This window comes from Sphaeramia orbicularis, chromosome 19, assembly GCF_902148855.1.
Source record: "Sphaeramia orbicularis chromosome 19, fSphaOr1.1, whole genome shotgun sequence".
NCBI lineage: Eukaryota > Metazoa > Chordata > Actinopteri > Kurtiformes > Apogonidae > Sphaeramia > Sphaeramia orbicularis.
This window is the reverse complement of record NC_043975.1, coordinates 30851462-30868635: the sequence shown is the minus strand read 5'-3', so window position 1 is coordinate 30868635 and position 17174 is coordinate 30851462. Positions and strand designations below refer to the sequence as shown.

At 37.4% G+C, this 17174-nt stretch overlaps 1 protein-coding gene across 2 annotated transcripts in view; it reads right to left on the bottom strand.

Moving 5' to 3' along the window:
• Positions 1–3281: 3281 nt before the first annotated feature.
• Positions 3282–17174, bottom strand: part of plce1 (phospholipase C, epsilon 1) — a 120500-nt gene continuing 106607 nt past the window's right edge. For both annotated transcript variants that reach the window (XM_030163130.1, XM_030163131.1), the window contains 8 exons: positions 15473–15734; positions 15109–15227; positions 13197–13325; positions 12909–13106; positions 11718–11930; positions 10473–10685; positions 9590–9798; positions 3282–3494 (listed from right to left, as the gene is read on the bottom strand). In XM_030163130.1, the coding sequence (XP_030018990.1) occupies positions 9634–9798; positions 10473–10685; positions 11718–11930; positions 12909–13106; positions 13197–13325; positions 15109–15227; positions 15473–15734 (1299 nt within the window). In that variant the 3' untranslated portion in view covers positions 3282–3494; positions 9590–9633. The remainder of the gene's footprint in view (positions 3495–9589; positions 9799–10472; positions 10686–11717; positions 11931–12908; positions 13107–13196; positions 13326–15108; positions 15228–15472; positions 15735–17174) is intronic.

Below are 17174 nucleotides of genomic sequence, written 5' to 3'. Positions count from 1 at the left end.
TTTAGCCCACACAACCGAGGCCTGAATTCAGACCAAAGGCTGGAGCAGGGTTTGAAGAGTTTCCTCCTCGTCTGTTTCAGATTTCAGAGCTACTGAGGCCACGTCCACACCAAACCACAGCTTTTCCTATCTGATCTTTTTCTTTGTTGTTTTCAAAAAAGTGCTCGGAAACACGGAGTCGTTTCAGGAAATATCTGCGTCCACATAAAACCACTGACAACGATGTAGTACTGATGCCAGGCCTGTAGGTGGCGTTGTGACGCTCTCGCAAAAAATGGAGAAGACGATGTGGAACATGCGCATAAAGCTGACTTGGTTGTAATCCAGTATTTCCTCCTGGTTGCTCCTGTCCGCAGTAGAGCCAAGAGCGTGTAGTGAATACTGTCAGCTGTGGTGGTTTGTTGCTCATTGTAATGGAAGAGTAGCTGAAGATTTTGAGCTGTTGTAGCACGAGCACTGTTCTGTAGACCACCAGTGTTGTCGTGAAGTGACGTCTTGCTTCAAGGGTGAAAGGTTCGAGAGGTGGGGCTATGACATCATCGTTTTCGAAAAGTTGTGGTTTGGTCGGACAGACGAACACACAAAACCAGTGAAGTTGCAGTTTCAGTGACTGAAAACACCGGTTTCGTGTGGACAGAAGGCCCATCCCACAGGTGTCAAACATGTGGCCCGGGGCCAAAACCAGCCCACCGAAGGGTCTAATCCGGCCCCTTGGATGAATTTGTGTAATGCAAAAATTATACTGAATATATTAACAATCAAGGATGTGAAAACCATTTTCAGTCAATTCAATCTGAAGTGGGTCAGACCAGTAAAATACAATCACAACAACCTGTAAATAATGAAAAATGCTAATTTGTCTTTTTTTCTTTTAGTGTAAAAAAAAAAAAAGTAAAGTTACACAAAAATGTTTATATTTACAGACTATCCTTTTACGAAAAATGTAAATAACCTGAACAAATATGAACAATATGAAATGTCTTCAGAGACATATGCAGAATTGTACCAATATTCTGCCTGTTACTAAATATTTTGTGTATTTGTAAATCCACTGTGATCTGTAAGTTGTGACGCACATGAATAAATGATAAACTAAAGTATAATATTCTTAAAATTGCACTTATTTTTCTTCAGAATTTTCAGGTTCCCATTCATTTTACGTTCTTGTACAGTTTGTAGATGTAAACATTTTCAATACGGAATTTTACTTTTTTCACTCAAAAACAGAGAAAACTTTGGTGTTGACATTATTTATAAGTTGTTAACCTATTATTTCTATTATTTTACTGGTCCAGTCCACTTTAGATCCTATTAGGCTGAATGTGGCCCCTGAACTGAAATGAGTTTGACACCCCTGGCCTATCCCATACAAAACTTTCGCGGACACAATCCAAACCGTCTTCGTCTGGACGGGGCCTAATTATTTAACAGTAAGAACAGCACTAAAATACCTGCCCCAGATCCTCCTCACAGATACAGGTACAAAGAATCCCAAGTTAAAGGCAATGTCGCAACATTTTAAGGCGAAATATAAGTTCACCATGCGCATCTGCACGGCCGTACGCTGCCGTTTGTGTCACGTTTAGGGCAGAGATGAAGGTAACCAACCGGTCAGTAACCCTACAGCGTTGTCAGATTACAGCATGTGTGGAAAAGGTCGCCTGTTTTTGGGATCAGTGCCCATCTGTGCTCTTACAGTACTGTGAAATGAACAGTAAGAAAAGACCCAAACAAGCCAGCTTGTCCGCCTCCGTCACAATGCCCTCAGCTCAAAGAGCCAATACTGCTTCACCCTCTGCCCTCCAACCGTCCATGAGTCTCAAAGATCTGCCTCCGTCTGCAATGCAGGAGACAATTACAGAAGAGGATTACGGCCACTGGAAAGAAAAAAAAAAAGAATAAAGGTCCAATATATATTTATTTTGCTATAATTATGAGAAAAAAAGTCAGAATTTCAAGTTTAGTCAGAATTCTGAGAAAAAAAGAATGGTGAGTTTAACCCTTTCATGCATGAATTATGAGAACCTTAATCAAGATTTTTTGTTTTCCTGAGTGTTTTTATTTCTCTTTAAGCATGAAAAAAAAAAAAAAAAAAAAACGATTGAAAATTTTCTTCTGAACCTATTTTAAATGGAGTTCCAAAAATGTCCACTCAGCTGGAAATTTCTGAAGCAGAGAAACATATATTTACTGATATATTGTGTGAAAACTATGAAATAAAAACATTTTTAATGCTGCTAATCTGATGTTTTTACACATTTTAACATACTCTAATACTAGTCACTTCATGGAGATAAAATGCAAAAAAAAAAACCTTTTTGTTAAAAAAAAAAAAGAGTTAATTACAGTCTAATACCAATAATAAGCAATTGATTTACACTCAAACATGTTAGTGCAGATCAGGTTTATCAAGAACAGCAAAGTTACAGTAATGGTATGAATGTCAGTGTATGGGATGGTGCGTAAGCGTCCACTGTGTTAGCTGTGTTATGGAACTAAAACAACAAAATCCATGAATATATAAGAGAACACCTTTGAACAGCTGTCCACTGTAGTGACCACTATGCATGAAAGGGTTTAAGTCAGAATTAAGAGAAAAAAGTCCGAATTTCGAGTTTACAGTCAGAATTCTGAGAAAAAAGTTTGACTTTTTTCTCAGAATTCTGACTTTAAACCCGGATTTGACTTTTTTCTCATAATAATAATAATAATAATAATAATATATTGGACCCTAAATTTTTTTTCCAGTGGTCTTAATCCTCTTCCGTACAAAATCCTCCTGAAACTCATTGGACAAAATTAAATGAAATCCATCCGACAGTCAAGTGCAGCCGTTGGATGCAGATCAGCTGATGTAAATGTCTACATTAAACTAATCCAAACCCCTCCACTGACAGTATCTGACAGGTTTACATTCCTGGAGATACAACACACATCTGGCACAGAACTCTGCCTCTGTGCCCGTCTAGTGTGACTCAAGAAAGTGTTGGGGGGGGGGGGGGGGGGTACGGTACATTTTTGCTAACCCACTTGTAGTTCATCGACCGCTGGAGCCGATCCAAATCTGACAGGGTCAAACTCCAGAACCTCCTTCACTTAAGGCCCAAACAGGTGAACGTCCCATCACCCAAACCAAAAAACGGAGCGTGGGTCTAATCGTATCTGTCTCTCGGGGTAAAACGAGGCAGTCGGACCCGTTCCGCTCAGCGACACACCTGGACTCTTCTTGTAAAGGACAATCCTCCTGTTTCCAAGTTCGTCGGTGCCAGTCTCTCTCTCTCTCTCTCTCTCTGGATTTTATTTGTGGATCTTCCAGTTCCTGAGGAGGTGAAGCTTCCAGGCTGCTGGGGTCAGAGTGGAGGTGGAGATGTGGTCTGGGGGATGGAGCTGCCCCCTGGATGATGACGATGAAGACGAGGCCTGGATGAACCTTCCTGCCCCCACCCTGCCCTCCACCACCCATGCCTTCAGACCTGCAGCTGCAGACCGATACCCTGCACACACAACAGGATTTACTGTTAATACCCCACACATTAGACTGATATTGTATCACTAGGGATGTAACGATTATCGCTAAAACGATAAACCGCGGTAAAATTGCCAACTGTTAGTATTACTGTTTAAATTCTAGTTATTATCATGATAACCGTGTTTGATTACCGCACCTTTCCGGAGAAAACACCTATGTAAAAGATCTGCTTTTATGTCAAATATTTGAGTATAGTTTTAATTTATTACGATTTTATTTGTATATACCTAATATTTGGAACCAATATTCACTTTTAAAGTCTTTGAAAAGGTCCGTTAAGCATCTGTGTGTTATTTATGCAATAAATTGTTTCCATTTTTCAAATCGGATTTTATATTTTTTGGTGTTTTTTTGGCCTTTTATGTTGATATAGTAGGTTCAAGTGGAAAAAATTAATAGACAGATGATCTAGATGAAGTTGTGCTGAAAAAAAAGATACCAAACATGAGCATAGTAAACATTTCTTTATATAGTTATGGGTGTAAAAAAATATTGGTTCTGCAATATATCGCGATATTTCATTTCACAATACTGTATCAATATTAAAAAGTACGGTATCTATGTTTTTAGGTATTTATTCAAATGCAGATATTGTGGAGGTTCATTTTTGTTTTTTGTTTTTATTTTTTGTTAATATTATATTTATTATTATTTAACACTCTTTTATTAAATAATGTTCCTTTATTGGGATTGCACAAAAATACTGTTCTGATGTTAGTTCTGAACAAATAGAATATGAACATTTGAACAGGATCTTAAACTGTAATGTCTGTAAAACAGAATTTAATAATAATAATAATACATCAGTTTTATATAGCGCTTTTCTAAGTACTCAAAGACGCTAATTTAAGTTTTAACACAGGAAAATTTTGTGATGTAGCATTAGATCCTGTTGTGATCAAATAAAAATGTGTTTAGTATTTGTGTATATTTCTGGTATAATTCAAGTCTTCAAGGAAATAATCACTTAAAAAAAGGAACAAACAAAAAATTGCCTTTTTAACAGTATCATGATATATCGTGATATATTACATCATATTGCCAGATTCTTGCCAATGCACACCCCTATATATAGTATACAAAGGCAAAACCAAAAGTACTGAAAAAATGGCCAAAATAGGCTCAGACCACTAAGGGTTAATATTTGAATGTTTCTGCCAACAGAAGGTACATTGTGCCAGTTATTTTATTTGGCTTTTTTGGTGTTTTTTTTTTTTTTCCCCAAAATACAACTTGGTTAAATTATTTCAGTGTGTGTATAGGTACTTTTTGAACATTTGGAGCACAGTTTCAACAATACCGTGATAATAATGATAACCGTGATAATTTTGGTCACAATAACCGTGATGTGAAATTTTCATATCGTTACATCCCTAATCATCACATCCATACATGAAGTGAGATGATATACAGCACTGCAACTTTCAATGGGAAGTAAATGTTAGATCTGGATGGAATAATGTGAATAAATCATGTGAAAGGAGTGAAGTCCACTACAAAGGGGTCATACTGGGCTGCATGCTAACTAGCGTACGTGAGCTTTTCATAGTGGAGTGTCTGCTCTGACTGTCTATGGTCCTGCCTCATCTGTAGTTTTGTCACATTATGATGACTTTGCCTCTTCAGAGCGTCATTACATCTCTCCCGCGGCTTAATGCTGAAACCTGCATATTAAGATGCCGAGTCACTGACCTATTTTAAGGCTGACACAGGGCGAACACCATCAGCCATTCAACCTCGTCTGACTGTTCCATAGTCTGGGGATTAAGGCACTTCAAAGTCTGTACGTTAACATCTGAGGATCTCCTTAATGGAACGCGCCTACAACTGCTACTACGAGGTTATGTCAGGACAAGATTATTCTAGTTCAAAGGTGTCAAACATGCGGCCTGGGGGCCAAAACTGGCCCGCCGAAGGGTCCAATCCGGCCCGTGGGATGAATGTGCGAAATGCAAAAATTATACTGAATATATTAACAATCAAGGATGTAAAAATCATTTTAGGTCAATTCAACCTAAAGTGGGTCAGACCAGTAAAATACTATTATAATAACCTATAAATAATGAAAAAACACACATTTTCCTCTTTGTTTTAGTGTAAAACAAAGTCAAATACACAAAAATATTTACATTTAGACTAGCCCTTTTACAAAAAAATGTGAACAACCAGAACAAATATGAACAACCTGAAATGTCTTAAGAGAAGTATGTGGAATTTTAATAATATTCTACCTGTTATTAAATGTTTGGTGCATTTGTAGATCCACTGTGATCTGTAAGTTCTAATTTACGTGTGGAAATGATAAAGTGAAGCAGAATATTGTTAAAACTGCATGAATTTTTCTTTAGAATTTTCAGGTTGTTCATATTTGTTCATGTTATGTCTGAGTACAGTTCGTAGATGTAAACATTTTCATTACGGAATTTGACTTTTTTTTTTTTTTTTTTTTTTTTAAACTCAAAAACAGAGAATACTTTGGAGTTTACATTATTTATAAGTTTTTATCCTGTTATTTATATTATTTGACTGGTCCGGCCCACTTTAGATCATATTAGGCCGTATGTGGCCCCTGAACTAAAATGAGTTTGACACCCCTGTTCTAGCTGATGAAAAAGAGCCATATCCTCCTGAGACCCAGCAACGCATTTATGCCCTGTGTACGGACGGGACAAGAATTTCACAGCTTTATTGAAAAAAACAAAACAAGAAACAAAACGATGTCCACTACAAAGGACATTCCATACAAATTTTAAAAATGCATCTGAAAAAACTGTTGCATCATGCTGTTTCCAATAAAGGCAATTATTTAATGTAAAAAAAAAAAAAAAAAAAAAGCCCAAACTTGTACTTTCCTGGATCTCAGGAGGATATAAAGATATTGAATTTATTTACTGGACAGTCAATTATGATATTGCATCTCATTTATTAGGAAATGCAATGTAAATGTCTCCAATCAATGTCAGATGTCGGTAAATGGAAGGATATTCACATAAGTTTCTAGTATTAAAAAAACAGCTACACTTAAATCAAGTCTCTTTCAACTGTCTGAAGGTATAAAACAAGCTACTTTTAATCAACCATGCCGTCCTCCAGGCTGGACGTCATGGTCTCTATGTGCATCCAGCTATGAAATGAGTCTGCACAGGTCATCTGGAAAGAGCAAGAAATACTACGAAATATTCAATAACTTAACCAACCTCACCAATCAATGGTCTCCTTTTAGCTGAACTAGAACAACTAAAATGCTTAGTTCGGAAAATACTAGTTATTGCACTATAATGATAAGATTTATAGTGTTTTTTTTATCCTGTAAGTTTTCATCTGTGAATATTGTTCCATTTCTACATCCTTGGGCGAAGACATATCCTTTTCCTCTTTTCCTTCCCTTTTTTCCTCAACTGAGTGCCATTAAAACAATAGTAATAATATCTAAATCGGGGGTCTCAAACTCATTTTCTTTCAGGGGCCACATTCAGCCCGATTTGATCTCCAGTGGGCCAGACCAATAAAATAATAGCATAATAACCAATAAATAATGACAACTCCAAATTTTTGTCTGTATTTTAGTGCAAAAAAACCAATTAAATTATTATATTATATATAATATTATGAAAATACTGACTTATAAACTATCCAAACAAAAAAGATGTGAATAACCTGAAAAAAACTGAAATTTCTTAAGAAAAATAAGTGCGATTTTAACAATATTGTGCTTCAACTTATCATTTCTACATGTGCATTATGGATCGGATCTACAAAGACACTAAACACTGAGTAACAGGCAGAAAATGCTTAAAATTGGACTTAACTTTCTTTAGATATTTCAGGTTGTTCATATTTGTTCAGGTTATTCACATTTTATTGTTAAGGGATAGTGTGTAAATGTAAATATTTTCATAATTTAATGTTATTTTTTTGCACTAAAACAGACAAAAATTTGCAGTTTATAGGCCTCATGTAATATTTTTTTCCACATCAAACCGAGAAGAAAATATGTAGTCAATATTTTTTGTAGGTTATTATGTTATTATTTTACTTGAGATCACATTGGTCTGTATGTGGAACCTGAACTAAAATGACTTTGACAGCCTTGACTGTGGAATTCAAATTCATCCCACGGGCCACAATGGAACCTTTGGTGGGCCGCATTTGGTCCCCGGGCCGCATGTTTGAGACCCCTGATCTAAATGGTTCATGTGGTCCGTACATTCCTAAAGGTGTTCGGTGGATTCAATCCAAAACTAGTTCTACACATAAACTGGTCAATAAGTGTTAGTATTGAAAAGTAAAAACACACACTGCACTTCCTTTACTACTTTAAGGTAAGGGCGGCTGTGGCTCAGGAGGTAGAGCGGGTCATCCCATAACGGTTGGTAGTTCGAATTAGAGCTGCAACCGATTAATCGACTCAAAGTGATCCAAAAAACTCATTCAACCACAATTCTCCTGAATCAAAGCTTTGTTTCCTTCATTTCTCTGCTGTTAAACGTTGGTTCCACTGTTGTGTTTCACACGGACGCTTATTGTGACGCACAAAGAAGCTTCAATTCAGGAAAACTGCAATGGAATATCTCCCTTCAATCAATTCGAGTCGATTAATCGAATCGGGACTTTTTGCATTGACTTCAAGCACCTAGTCGATTAATCGGTTGCAGCTGTAGTTTGAATCCCGCTCCGTCCTAGCCGTGCCGTTGTGTCATTGGTTGGCAGGACGCTCCACCCACCTTGCCTCCAGTAGTACTCCTATGAATGCGTGAGTGTTTGGTGGTGATCGGAGGGGCCGGTGCTTCCATCAGAGTGACTGAATAATGGATCCGATGTAATCGCAAAATAAAAAAGCGCTGCATAAACCTAAACCATTATTATACAGGGTTCTACAAGTTACATTTCAGACCTTTTTAAGACTACTTACAACAGAACTGAATGGCTATTTCACAGAATAGACTGATTTACTCCAACACACAGATCGCACGGATCACAGTTATTTATTTATTAAGTGGGGACTGCGGATGAAAGATAGCACTGATGCTAACTCCAGCATATTTACATGTTTATACTGAAATGGAATGTATAAATTTGTTCATTAACGTGCACTGTCCCATCTAAATACAGATATATAATATAATATACAGGGTGGGGAAGCAAAATTTACAATGAACATTTAGTTGTTTTTTCTCAGCAGGCACTACGTCAATTGTTTTGAAACCAAACATATATTGATGTCATAATCATACCTAACACTATTATCCATACCTTTTCACAAACTTTTGCCCATATGAGTAATCAGGAAAGCAAATGTCAAAGAGTGTGTGATTTGCTGAATGCACTCGTCACACCAAAGGAGATTTCAAAAATAGTTGGAGTGTCCATAAAGACTGTTTATAATGGAAAGAAGAGAATGACTATGAGCAAAACTATTACGAGAAAGTCTGGAAGATACTATTAAAGAAGAATGGGAGAAGTTATCACCCGAATATTTGAGGAACACTTGCGCAAGTTTCAGGAAGCGTGTGAAGGCAGTTATTGAGAAAGAAGGAGGACACATAGAATAAAAACATTTTCTATGATGTAAATTTTCTTGTGGCAAATAAATTCTCATGACTTTCAATAAACTAACTGGTCATACACTGTCTTTCAATCCCTGCCTCAAAATATTGTAAATTTTGCTTCCCCACCCTGTATATTAATGCCTTAATTCCCACCGTTCCGTTCCATTTCTCACCGGGGGCTGCAAAGTTAGCGATAACTGGCTCCTAATTTCAATAGAAATCGTCAGGTTGGAACAGGTGGAACTGAGTCGACTAAGGTTACTTTTTTTCCAGCTCGAACATTAAACATAATACAGCGAACTAATTTATGGCAACATAACTTAAGACCTACCACATCAAATTTAATACCTTTAAATACTTTTTTTAAGGTATTTGTAAATTCAGGACTTTTTAAGACCCCACATGAACCCTGTTTACGTTCTATGAAATAAAACTTGAGGATCACCTTGGATTTGTGTGTGTCGTGGTTCTCCTACATGTATCATTAGATGTTAGAGACAGCATACGGTACCTCTGTTGCCTTTCCATGCACAGACAGCAGGCAGAGTGTGAGCCTCACTCCTGGAGCTCTGTCAGAGCCACACAGCATGCAGCTCTTTCATCCTTACTCTGGCCGGGGCCGTCCACTCCGCCGCCGGTCGTCATGCTGCGGCTGCGACTCGTCAGCTTCTTGAGCTCGCTGGCGAATGAAATGACCTTCTTCTTGTCCTCTCGCACCACCTGCCGTCAGAAAAACTTTCATGTCAGTGAAATACCGTGGTGTCGCCTTACAGAACAGACTAATGCGTACGGATTTTGAGTGCTGTTTTTTATCTGGCTGAATAAAACTTACCAATACTCTGCTTTCCAGTGTATCTCTTACTTTGGTTTCAAGAAAAGTTCATTTGAATCAATTTATAATTAACCTCGACACTTTTTTTTATATTTTTATTAGTGAAGCAGGTCTTCCAACATCACATTATTCTTTATAAAAGTTCCAATGAAAACTCCTCAGTGATAAATAAAATAAAATCATACTCACGGACGCACAACATGTAAAAGCACTGGGATGCATGGGGCTCCAGACAAGATTAAGCATACAAAACTACACAGTCAAACACAAAAGCAAACGCAGAGCGTAGAGCACACTGACATTACAAACATGAGCTGCAGAGACAGAAGCCATGCAGGTTAAAACACAAAAAAGGGCAAATTACAAATGACTGAGGTGAATGTACAGCATGATAGTGGTGGGATTAGATACACTACATTTGAAATTAAAATACAAAACAGTAAAAGAAGAAATATGCTGAAAGGAATGATACAAGCAATGAAAAATCAACACATAAAAAACAAAAACACATGCACAAAGAACATATCTGCTCTCAGAAATCAGCTACTGTGTTCGCAGCTACCTGCTCTTTGAGTTTCAGAATGAACTTTCCGGCGCCGCGCCACCGGCTCTGAGCCTGGAAGACGCACTCGTGATCCAGCAGCACCCGCTGAAGGGGCTTGGCGGTGGACGACTTCTTAGAGCCCACCTCCTTGGTCACTTCCTCCATCAGGACGTAGTCACATGGGTTGGGATTTGAGAGGATGCTGTAGGAATATTTGGCCTTAGACAGAGTCTGACCAACACACAGAGAAAAACAGCAACAGGTTAAGAGACGACAACGCAAACGTATCTATTTATAAAGGTTGAGTAACTTTTAGATGACGTCAGTGGAGTTTAAGCTCTGAATAGAATAGAATAGAATAGAATTTATTGTTATTGTGTGTACAATGAAATTAGGAATGCTACTCCAGTCAGTACAACAATATTAACAAAATACCAGTGCTACAGAAATAAGAATAGAGTGAAAATAAAATTACAAAAACTACAAATAAGAAAATAGAATATAAATTTTACAATTTTGCAAAGTAACATAAAAATAGAGCTAAGCAAAATAAAAAAACCAGACAAAATAAGATGGACACAAATTTACAGTATTAACATTATATAAGTATGTATATCTACAAACAATATTAACAGTATGTACAGGGTGGGGAAGCAAAATTTACAATGAACATTTAGTCGTTTTTTCTCAGCAGGCACTACGTCAATTGTTTTGAAACCAAACATATATTGATGTCATAATCATACCTAACACTATTATCCATACCTTTTCACAAACTTTTGCCCATATGAGTAATCAGGAAAGCAAACGTCAAAGAGTGTGTGATTTGCTGAATGCACTCGTCACACCAAAGGAGATTTCAAAAATAGTTGGAGTGTCCATAAAGACTGTTTATAATGTAAAGAAGAGAATGACTATGAGCAAAACTATTACGAGAAAGTCTGGAAGAAACTATTAAAGAAGAATGGGAGAAGTCGTCACCCGAATATTTGAGGAACACTTGCGCAAGTTTCAGGAAGCGTGTGAAGGCAGTTATTGAGAAAGAAGGAGGACACATAGAATAAAAACATTTTCTATTATGTCAATTTTCTTGTGGCAAATAAATTCTCATGACTTTCAATAAACTAATTGGTCATACACTGTCTTTCAATCCCTGCCTCAAAATATTGTAAATTTTGCTTCCCCACCCTGTATGTAAACAGTATCTATATGTAAACAGTATGTATATGTAAACAGTATGTATATCAGTATGTCTATTGGTACCTGCTGTATGATGTCCTGGGCGGTGCTGTACCGTGGGACCTTGATCACTGTATGAGGCTGTTCTGGAGAAACTTCATGAACCTGGACGAAGAACATATCGTCCTCTCCTCCTCCTCCTCCTCCTCCTCCACCTCCACCTCCTCCTGCTCCTTCTCTGCCTCCTACAGTTACTTCCTCTTCTCCTACCAGCACAGTGTTTTTCTCATTTAAGTTCTGAAAAACCAAAACCAGTGAGAGAATCTGAGAATGTTGGAGATCAGAGTGTTCAAAAGGTTGACATGTGTGTAAACTAGTGTGTAAATTGTAGAACAACCTGAGCATTTGCTGTTACATTTACTGAGCGTAAGTTACTGTTTTCATGTCATGCAGGTTTCTTTAGGTTTTTGAGTCATTATATTAGACCATAAGGGGGAGCTCTAGTCTATCTAATAAAACACAAAAAAGGCAATGGCATAGTTTTTAGTTTCACTCTCTTTTAGAATAGAACACAATATTCTTTTTTCTTGTACATGGAACAATGACAATAAAGTGCCATCCAGTAAAAAAACAAACAAAAAAAGCAAGAGATAATTTTAAAAAATCATCTACTGCTGTAAACTGTTTAATAGCTGCTGATCCACTAATTCTATCAATACATGTAAATAATTGGTGTAAAATGCAGTTTGTCATCTTTTCATGGTCATCAGATATGACCCATTTGGACGTTCAGAGGCTTCGCAGTTACCGTGGAAACACTGTCATCTTCTGCAAGATTGATTCATCAGTAAAACCCATGGAGTTGGATCAATGACAGCGGTTGGACACACTGGGTTTATATTCAGTTAATTATATATTTTGTTGGAAAAAGTTGTATTTTCTTCATTTTTTTCTGCTTCCGATATTATGACACTTAACTATAATCTGAGCTTTTATGAACATCTGCATGATCAGTAAGTTAAATATGGGAAAATACCTGATTTTCAGTGGAAAAAATGCAAAATAGAGAGGATAATATAATAAATGATGGTAAATCACTTACGAAAAGTTAAACAGACAAAGGTTAATTTGGGAACTGACACAAAAGTAGCACTGGGTCTTTATGGGTTAAAACAAGACAAGCATAACTGCACACAACATCCTCTCTTTTGGTCACAGACAGTTTTACTCTAAATCTATTTGCTAAACTAGTCAAGTTGTGTTCTAAGCGTTTACCTCCTCTCTGGTTTTTAGGCAGATCCTCCCCACATATCCCTCCTCAGTGCTCCAGCTGTACACCAGTCTGACCACTTCCTCCTCTGGTGCTAGGGGGCGCAGCTGAGCAGAGCGCTTCACTTCACTGCGCTCCTTCGACAGAGGAACCTTCTCTTCACATAAGAAGTATTCTGATGGGTTTCCTGTGGATGTTACAACCTGTGAGAAATATGAGAGAAGAGTTTAGGTGTGAATGAAAACAACATTAAATATAAATCTTGAAGGACAAACATAAATCAGTGTACTAACCGTGTCCAGCAGCTGTTTGGCGGTGGTCTGCTCTGTAACACTGAACACTGTGAAAGGCTCTGGACCAGGAGCTCCATGGACCGTCACCCTGTGCTGTAGCGACGCATGTTTCTCCTCTGACATGAACAGCTATGTACACAACAGGATGAAAATGTGGCACTGGATTAATACATGATAACACTTTCTTTGACATTTATTATTAGACATTGTTTCAAGCATCATCTTTCACCCATAAAGACCCAGTGCACCTTTTGTGTCACTTCCCTAATGAATTTTTCTCTATAGTTAACCTTTCTAAAGTGATTAATCATCATTTACTATAATATTTTCCTTTGAATTTTGCATTTTTTAGTGAAAATTTGGTATTTTACAATATTGAATTTGCTGATCATGTTGATTTTGATAAAAGGCTCAGATTAAAGTTGAGGGTTATTATATCAGAAAAAGAGAAAACTGAAGAAAAAGTGACATTCTCCACCTAAGATATCATTAACTGATGTAAAAACAAGGCTTACGCTGTCGGGGGCAGACAGCAAGGGTATATCCCTGAAATCCCCCCAATCCTCTGCTCTCCCAACAGTTTGGAAAAACACACCACCTGGTGTAAAATATGACATCATGTAAATTCAAGGTGGTGGCATGAAATAAGAGAATTGTTAGACAATTGATCTGAACTCAGTTTGAGATACATTGACCTGATAGTGGCAGAAAAATGGTCAGAGAACCAATTTTTCTCACAAAACTCCACCTAATGAGTAAAAATGACACCATATGAACTCTGGATGGTAGCAAAAAAAATGGACATTTGTAAGACAATGAATATGAACCAAATTTTATAAAAACCAGCCTATTATTGCTTGATTTATGTCTAAAAAACTGATTTTCAACTAAAACGCCCCCATTTGGATGACTTATAATACTTAGAGAAGCTGAAATCAATAGGGTTCTTCCACTAGGGGTCCCCTATGTTGGTTATCAAGGGAGAAGAAATCCAACCAAATCTGTCGTAGTTATCACCTTTACACAAAGGATATCGGTGTTAGGAGTAAAACCATTATAACAAGTGTGTCCACCGACTGTCATTGATTAAACTTCATGGGTTTTACTAGTGAATCAATGTTGTAGAAGATTACAGTGTTTCCACATTCACTACGGAGCCTCTGAACGTCCAAATGGGTCATATCTGATGACCATGAGAAGATGAATAACTGTATTTTACACCAATTATTTACATGTATTGATAGAATTAGTGGAACAACAGGTATTAAATAGTTTAGATCAGTAGATGCTTTTGGTCACCAGTGGATGTTTGGGTCTTTAAGGGTTAAGAAAGTGGCCAAAATTAAGAGGGTACTCAATTATGTAATATTAGTAATATTAGTAATAGTTCAGCATAGTATTAGTATAAGTTTATCTGACAAGTGTATTGTATGCAAGAATTAAGTATCAGTGCAAAAAGTGATGATATGCAAGACAGATCTATAACATACAAGTCATGGAAAAAATTATTAGACCACCCCTTGTTTTCTTCAATTTCTTGTTCATTTTAATACCTGGTACAACTAAAGGTACATTTGTTTGGACAAATATAATAACAAAAACAGCTCATAACAGTTTAATTTCAGAGCTGATATCTAGCCATTTTTCATGTTTTCTTGATAATAACCAAAATCACTTCAGTTCTTACATCAGTATCTATGGCACTGTACTGCCAAAAACAGTGCTTTTAGGCATTCCATGTTTTCTTTTCTGTCTGTTTTAGTCACATGATACACACAGGAGTTAGTACTTGATTGCATAACCATTGTTTTTGATGACTTTTGATGGTCTAATAATTTTTTCCGCCACTGTACATGAATAGGTCTGGTATGTGTTAAGGGCTATTTCCACAGTCTGAAGGAGAAGGTTTTACCAGTGATGAGGGAGTGGCACCCCCTGTTGGACCTTCCTCAGTTCTGCGGCTGAAGATGAACAAGCTGGACACTTCCAGAGACTCGTTATGTTGTGTCCTCAACTGCACATGTCTGTAGCCTGAAGCAGACCAACGCAACAAAAGAGATGTTTTTAGTCCATGCTCTGTTCTTATACACCAGGGTAAAATCCTTTTAGGTCCATCCTTTAAAGCTCACTCTGACTTGGTTATGCATGCAGTATGTTTTGAGTGAAGATCAAACTTTGACTGGTAGAGTCGAACGAATTCAGACCGGCTTTATGAAATGTGTAAAACCTGCGACTCAGACTCTTCCTTTCTCCTGCCTGATCTCCGAGGCTCTTACCTGGCTTCAGGGCCTTCAGAGACAGGGTCCTCTGAGCTGTAGTTTGGGAGCTGTTATTCTCTACCACAGCGAATCGCAGAAAGCACATGTCCTCGAAGTGCACGCTGAACTGAAAGTGTTCACTCCACATAGGGTTTAAGGTGTTGCGGTGGATGGGTTTGGTTCGGAAGTGGCAGCTGTCAATGGGCATGCCCAGAACGTCCACCTCAATGCAGGGGCTGCCAGCGCTGTTACCGGGACAAATGTTCTGACCAGATACAATCTGAGAAAGAAAAACAGGTAGGGTCATATAAATAAGGGTCGAAACACAGTATTCGAACTCTCTCTGACAGGACATTTTAGAGACAATTTGACAGATTAGTGTTGCTAAATGACCCACATTTTTTACTTTTAAATTCATTTTTGCTTTAGTTGGACAATAAGGGATTATCCAAAACAAGGAGCTACTTTATATTGAAATAAATGTTGGAAAGGCAATCAATTAAAGTTCGCTCTCTGACCGTACATTACTGTGTTTTGACCCATAAGGGTTATATAAGCAAGTGCCACCATGTAGGTGTACAGCTTGTAGCTAATATAGTTTTTACAGAGACCAAACACAATTATTTAAGTCACTATAGCCAGTTAGTTAATCTTTATCGCTTGTACTTTTTGGTACTTCTAATATGGCATTGTATGTTTCAAATATTTTGTGTTTTAAATCCATAATTCCATCTTCTATTACCTCCAGCTACTCCTGTTTTTAAGTAGAGTTCTCTGTTTTTAATTCGTCTTTGTCACTTTTACTTTTCGGTATTTCTGATATGTCCATTGGATGTTTCAAATGTTTTGTTTTGTCTCACCTATACTGTCTTCAATATATCTCAGAGTTTAAATAAAGGTTATGAAATGAAATGGAAGTTTTTTCTTTTTCTTTCAGCCTCTCTCACTCTTTTTTTTTTAATATGCACAGATTTTATGAGTTGTCACTCGTCCTGCTGGTTAAACCACAGCAGTATTCTCAGAGCCTTGGAGAAGATGAGAACAAATATTCAAGTCTCACTCACGATTATGAATATCAGTAAAGTTCAGCCAGAATGTCAAAGGAGTTAAAACCGACAAAATTACAGGTCTTCATCCTGGTAAACAGAACATTACTAAGTACATTGGCACTGAGTAATATGCTGTTTACCTTTAAGCCAAAGACAGCTTTTCTATGACTAGACTTGGATTTTTACCATTTCAGTTATGGCGACTTGTCACCCATGAAGGTTCATTGTGTTTTCGTCCAATCAATTCAATTAAATTTTATTTGTAGAGCCCTATATCAGAACAAGGTTGCCTCACAGGGCTTTACAGAATTAGTTGAATATGAAAATAAAAAAGTCAAATAAACAGTAGATGAAGGATATCAAAGACACATTTTGTAACATGATGCATCCCAAACAGTCTAGTGCTAGTGTTGTAAAGTCCAAGCAGAAACGAAAACACACACACTGGATACACAGTGTGGACATGGTGCTATGCAGAGCTTTTATGAGGTCCTGTTCTCATTCTGTGTTGTGTTGAGTTAACCGGGTGGCCTTCATGACTGTCAAATAATTGGAGCACATTAAAATCACTCTACAATAAAACTGTCTAAACACACATTAATGGATCGAATATGAGAGCGTAAGAAAAATGTGTTGCAAGTGTTGGTGCTGTTATGCAGGTTTGCCAGTGA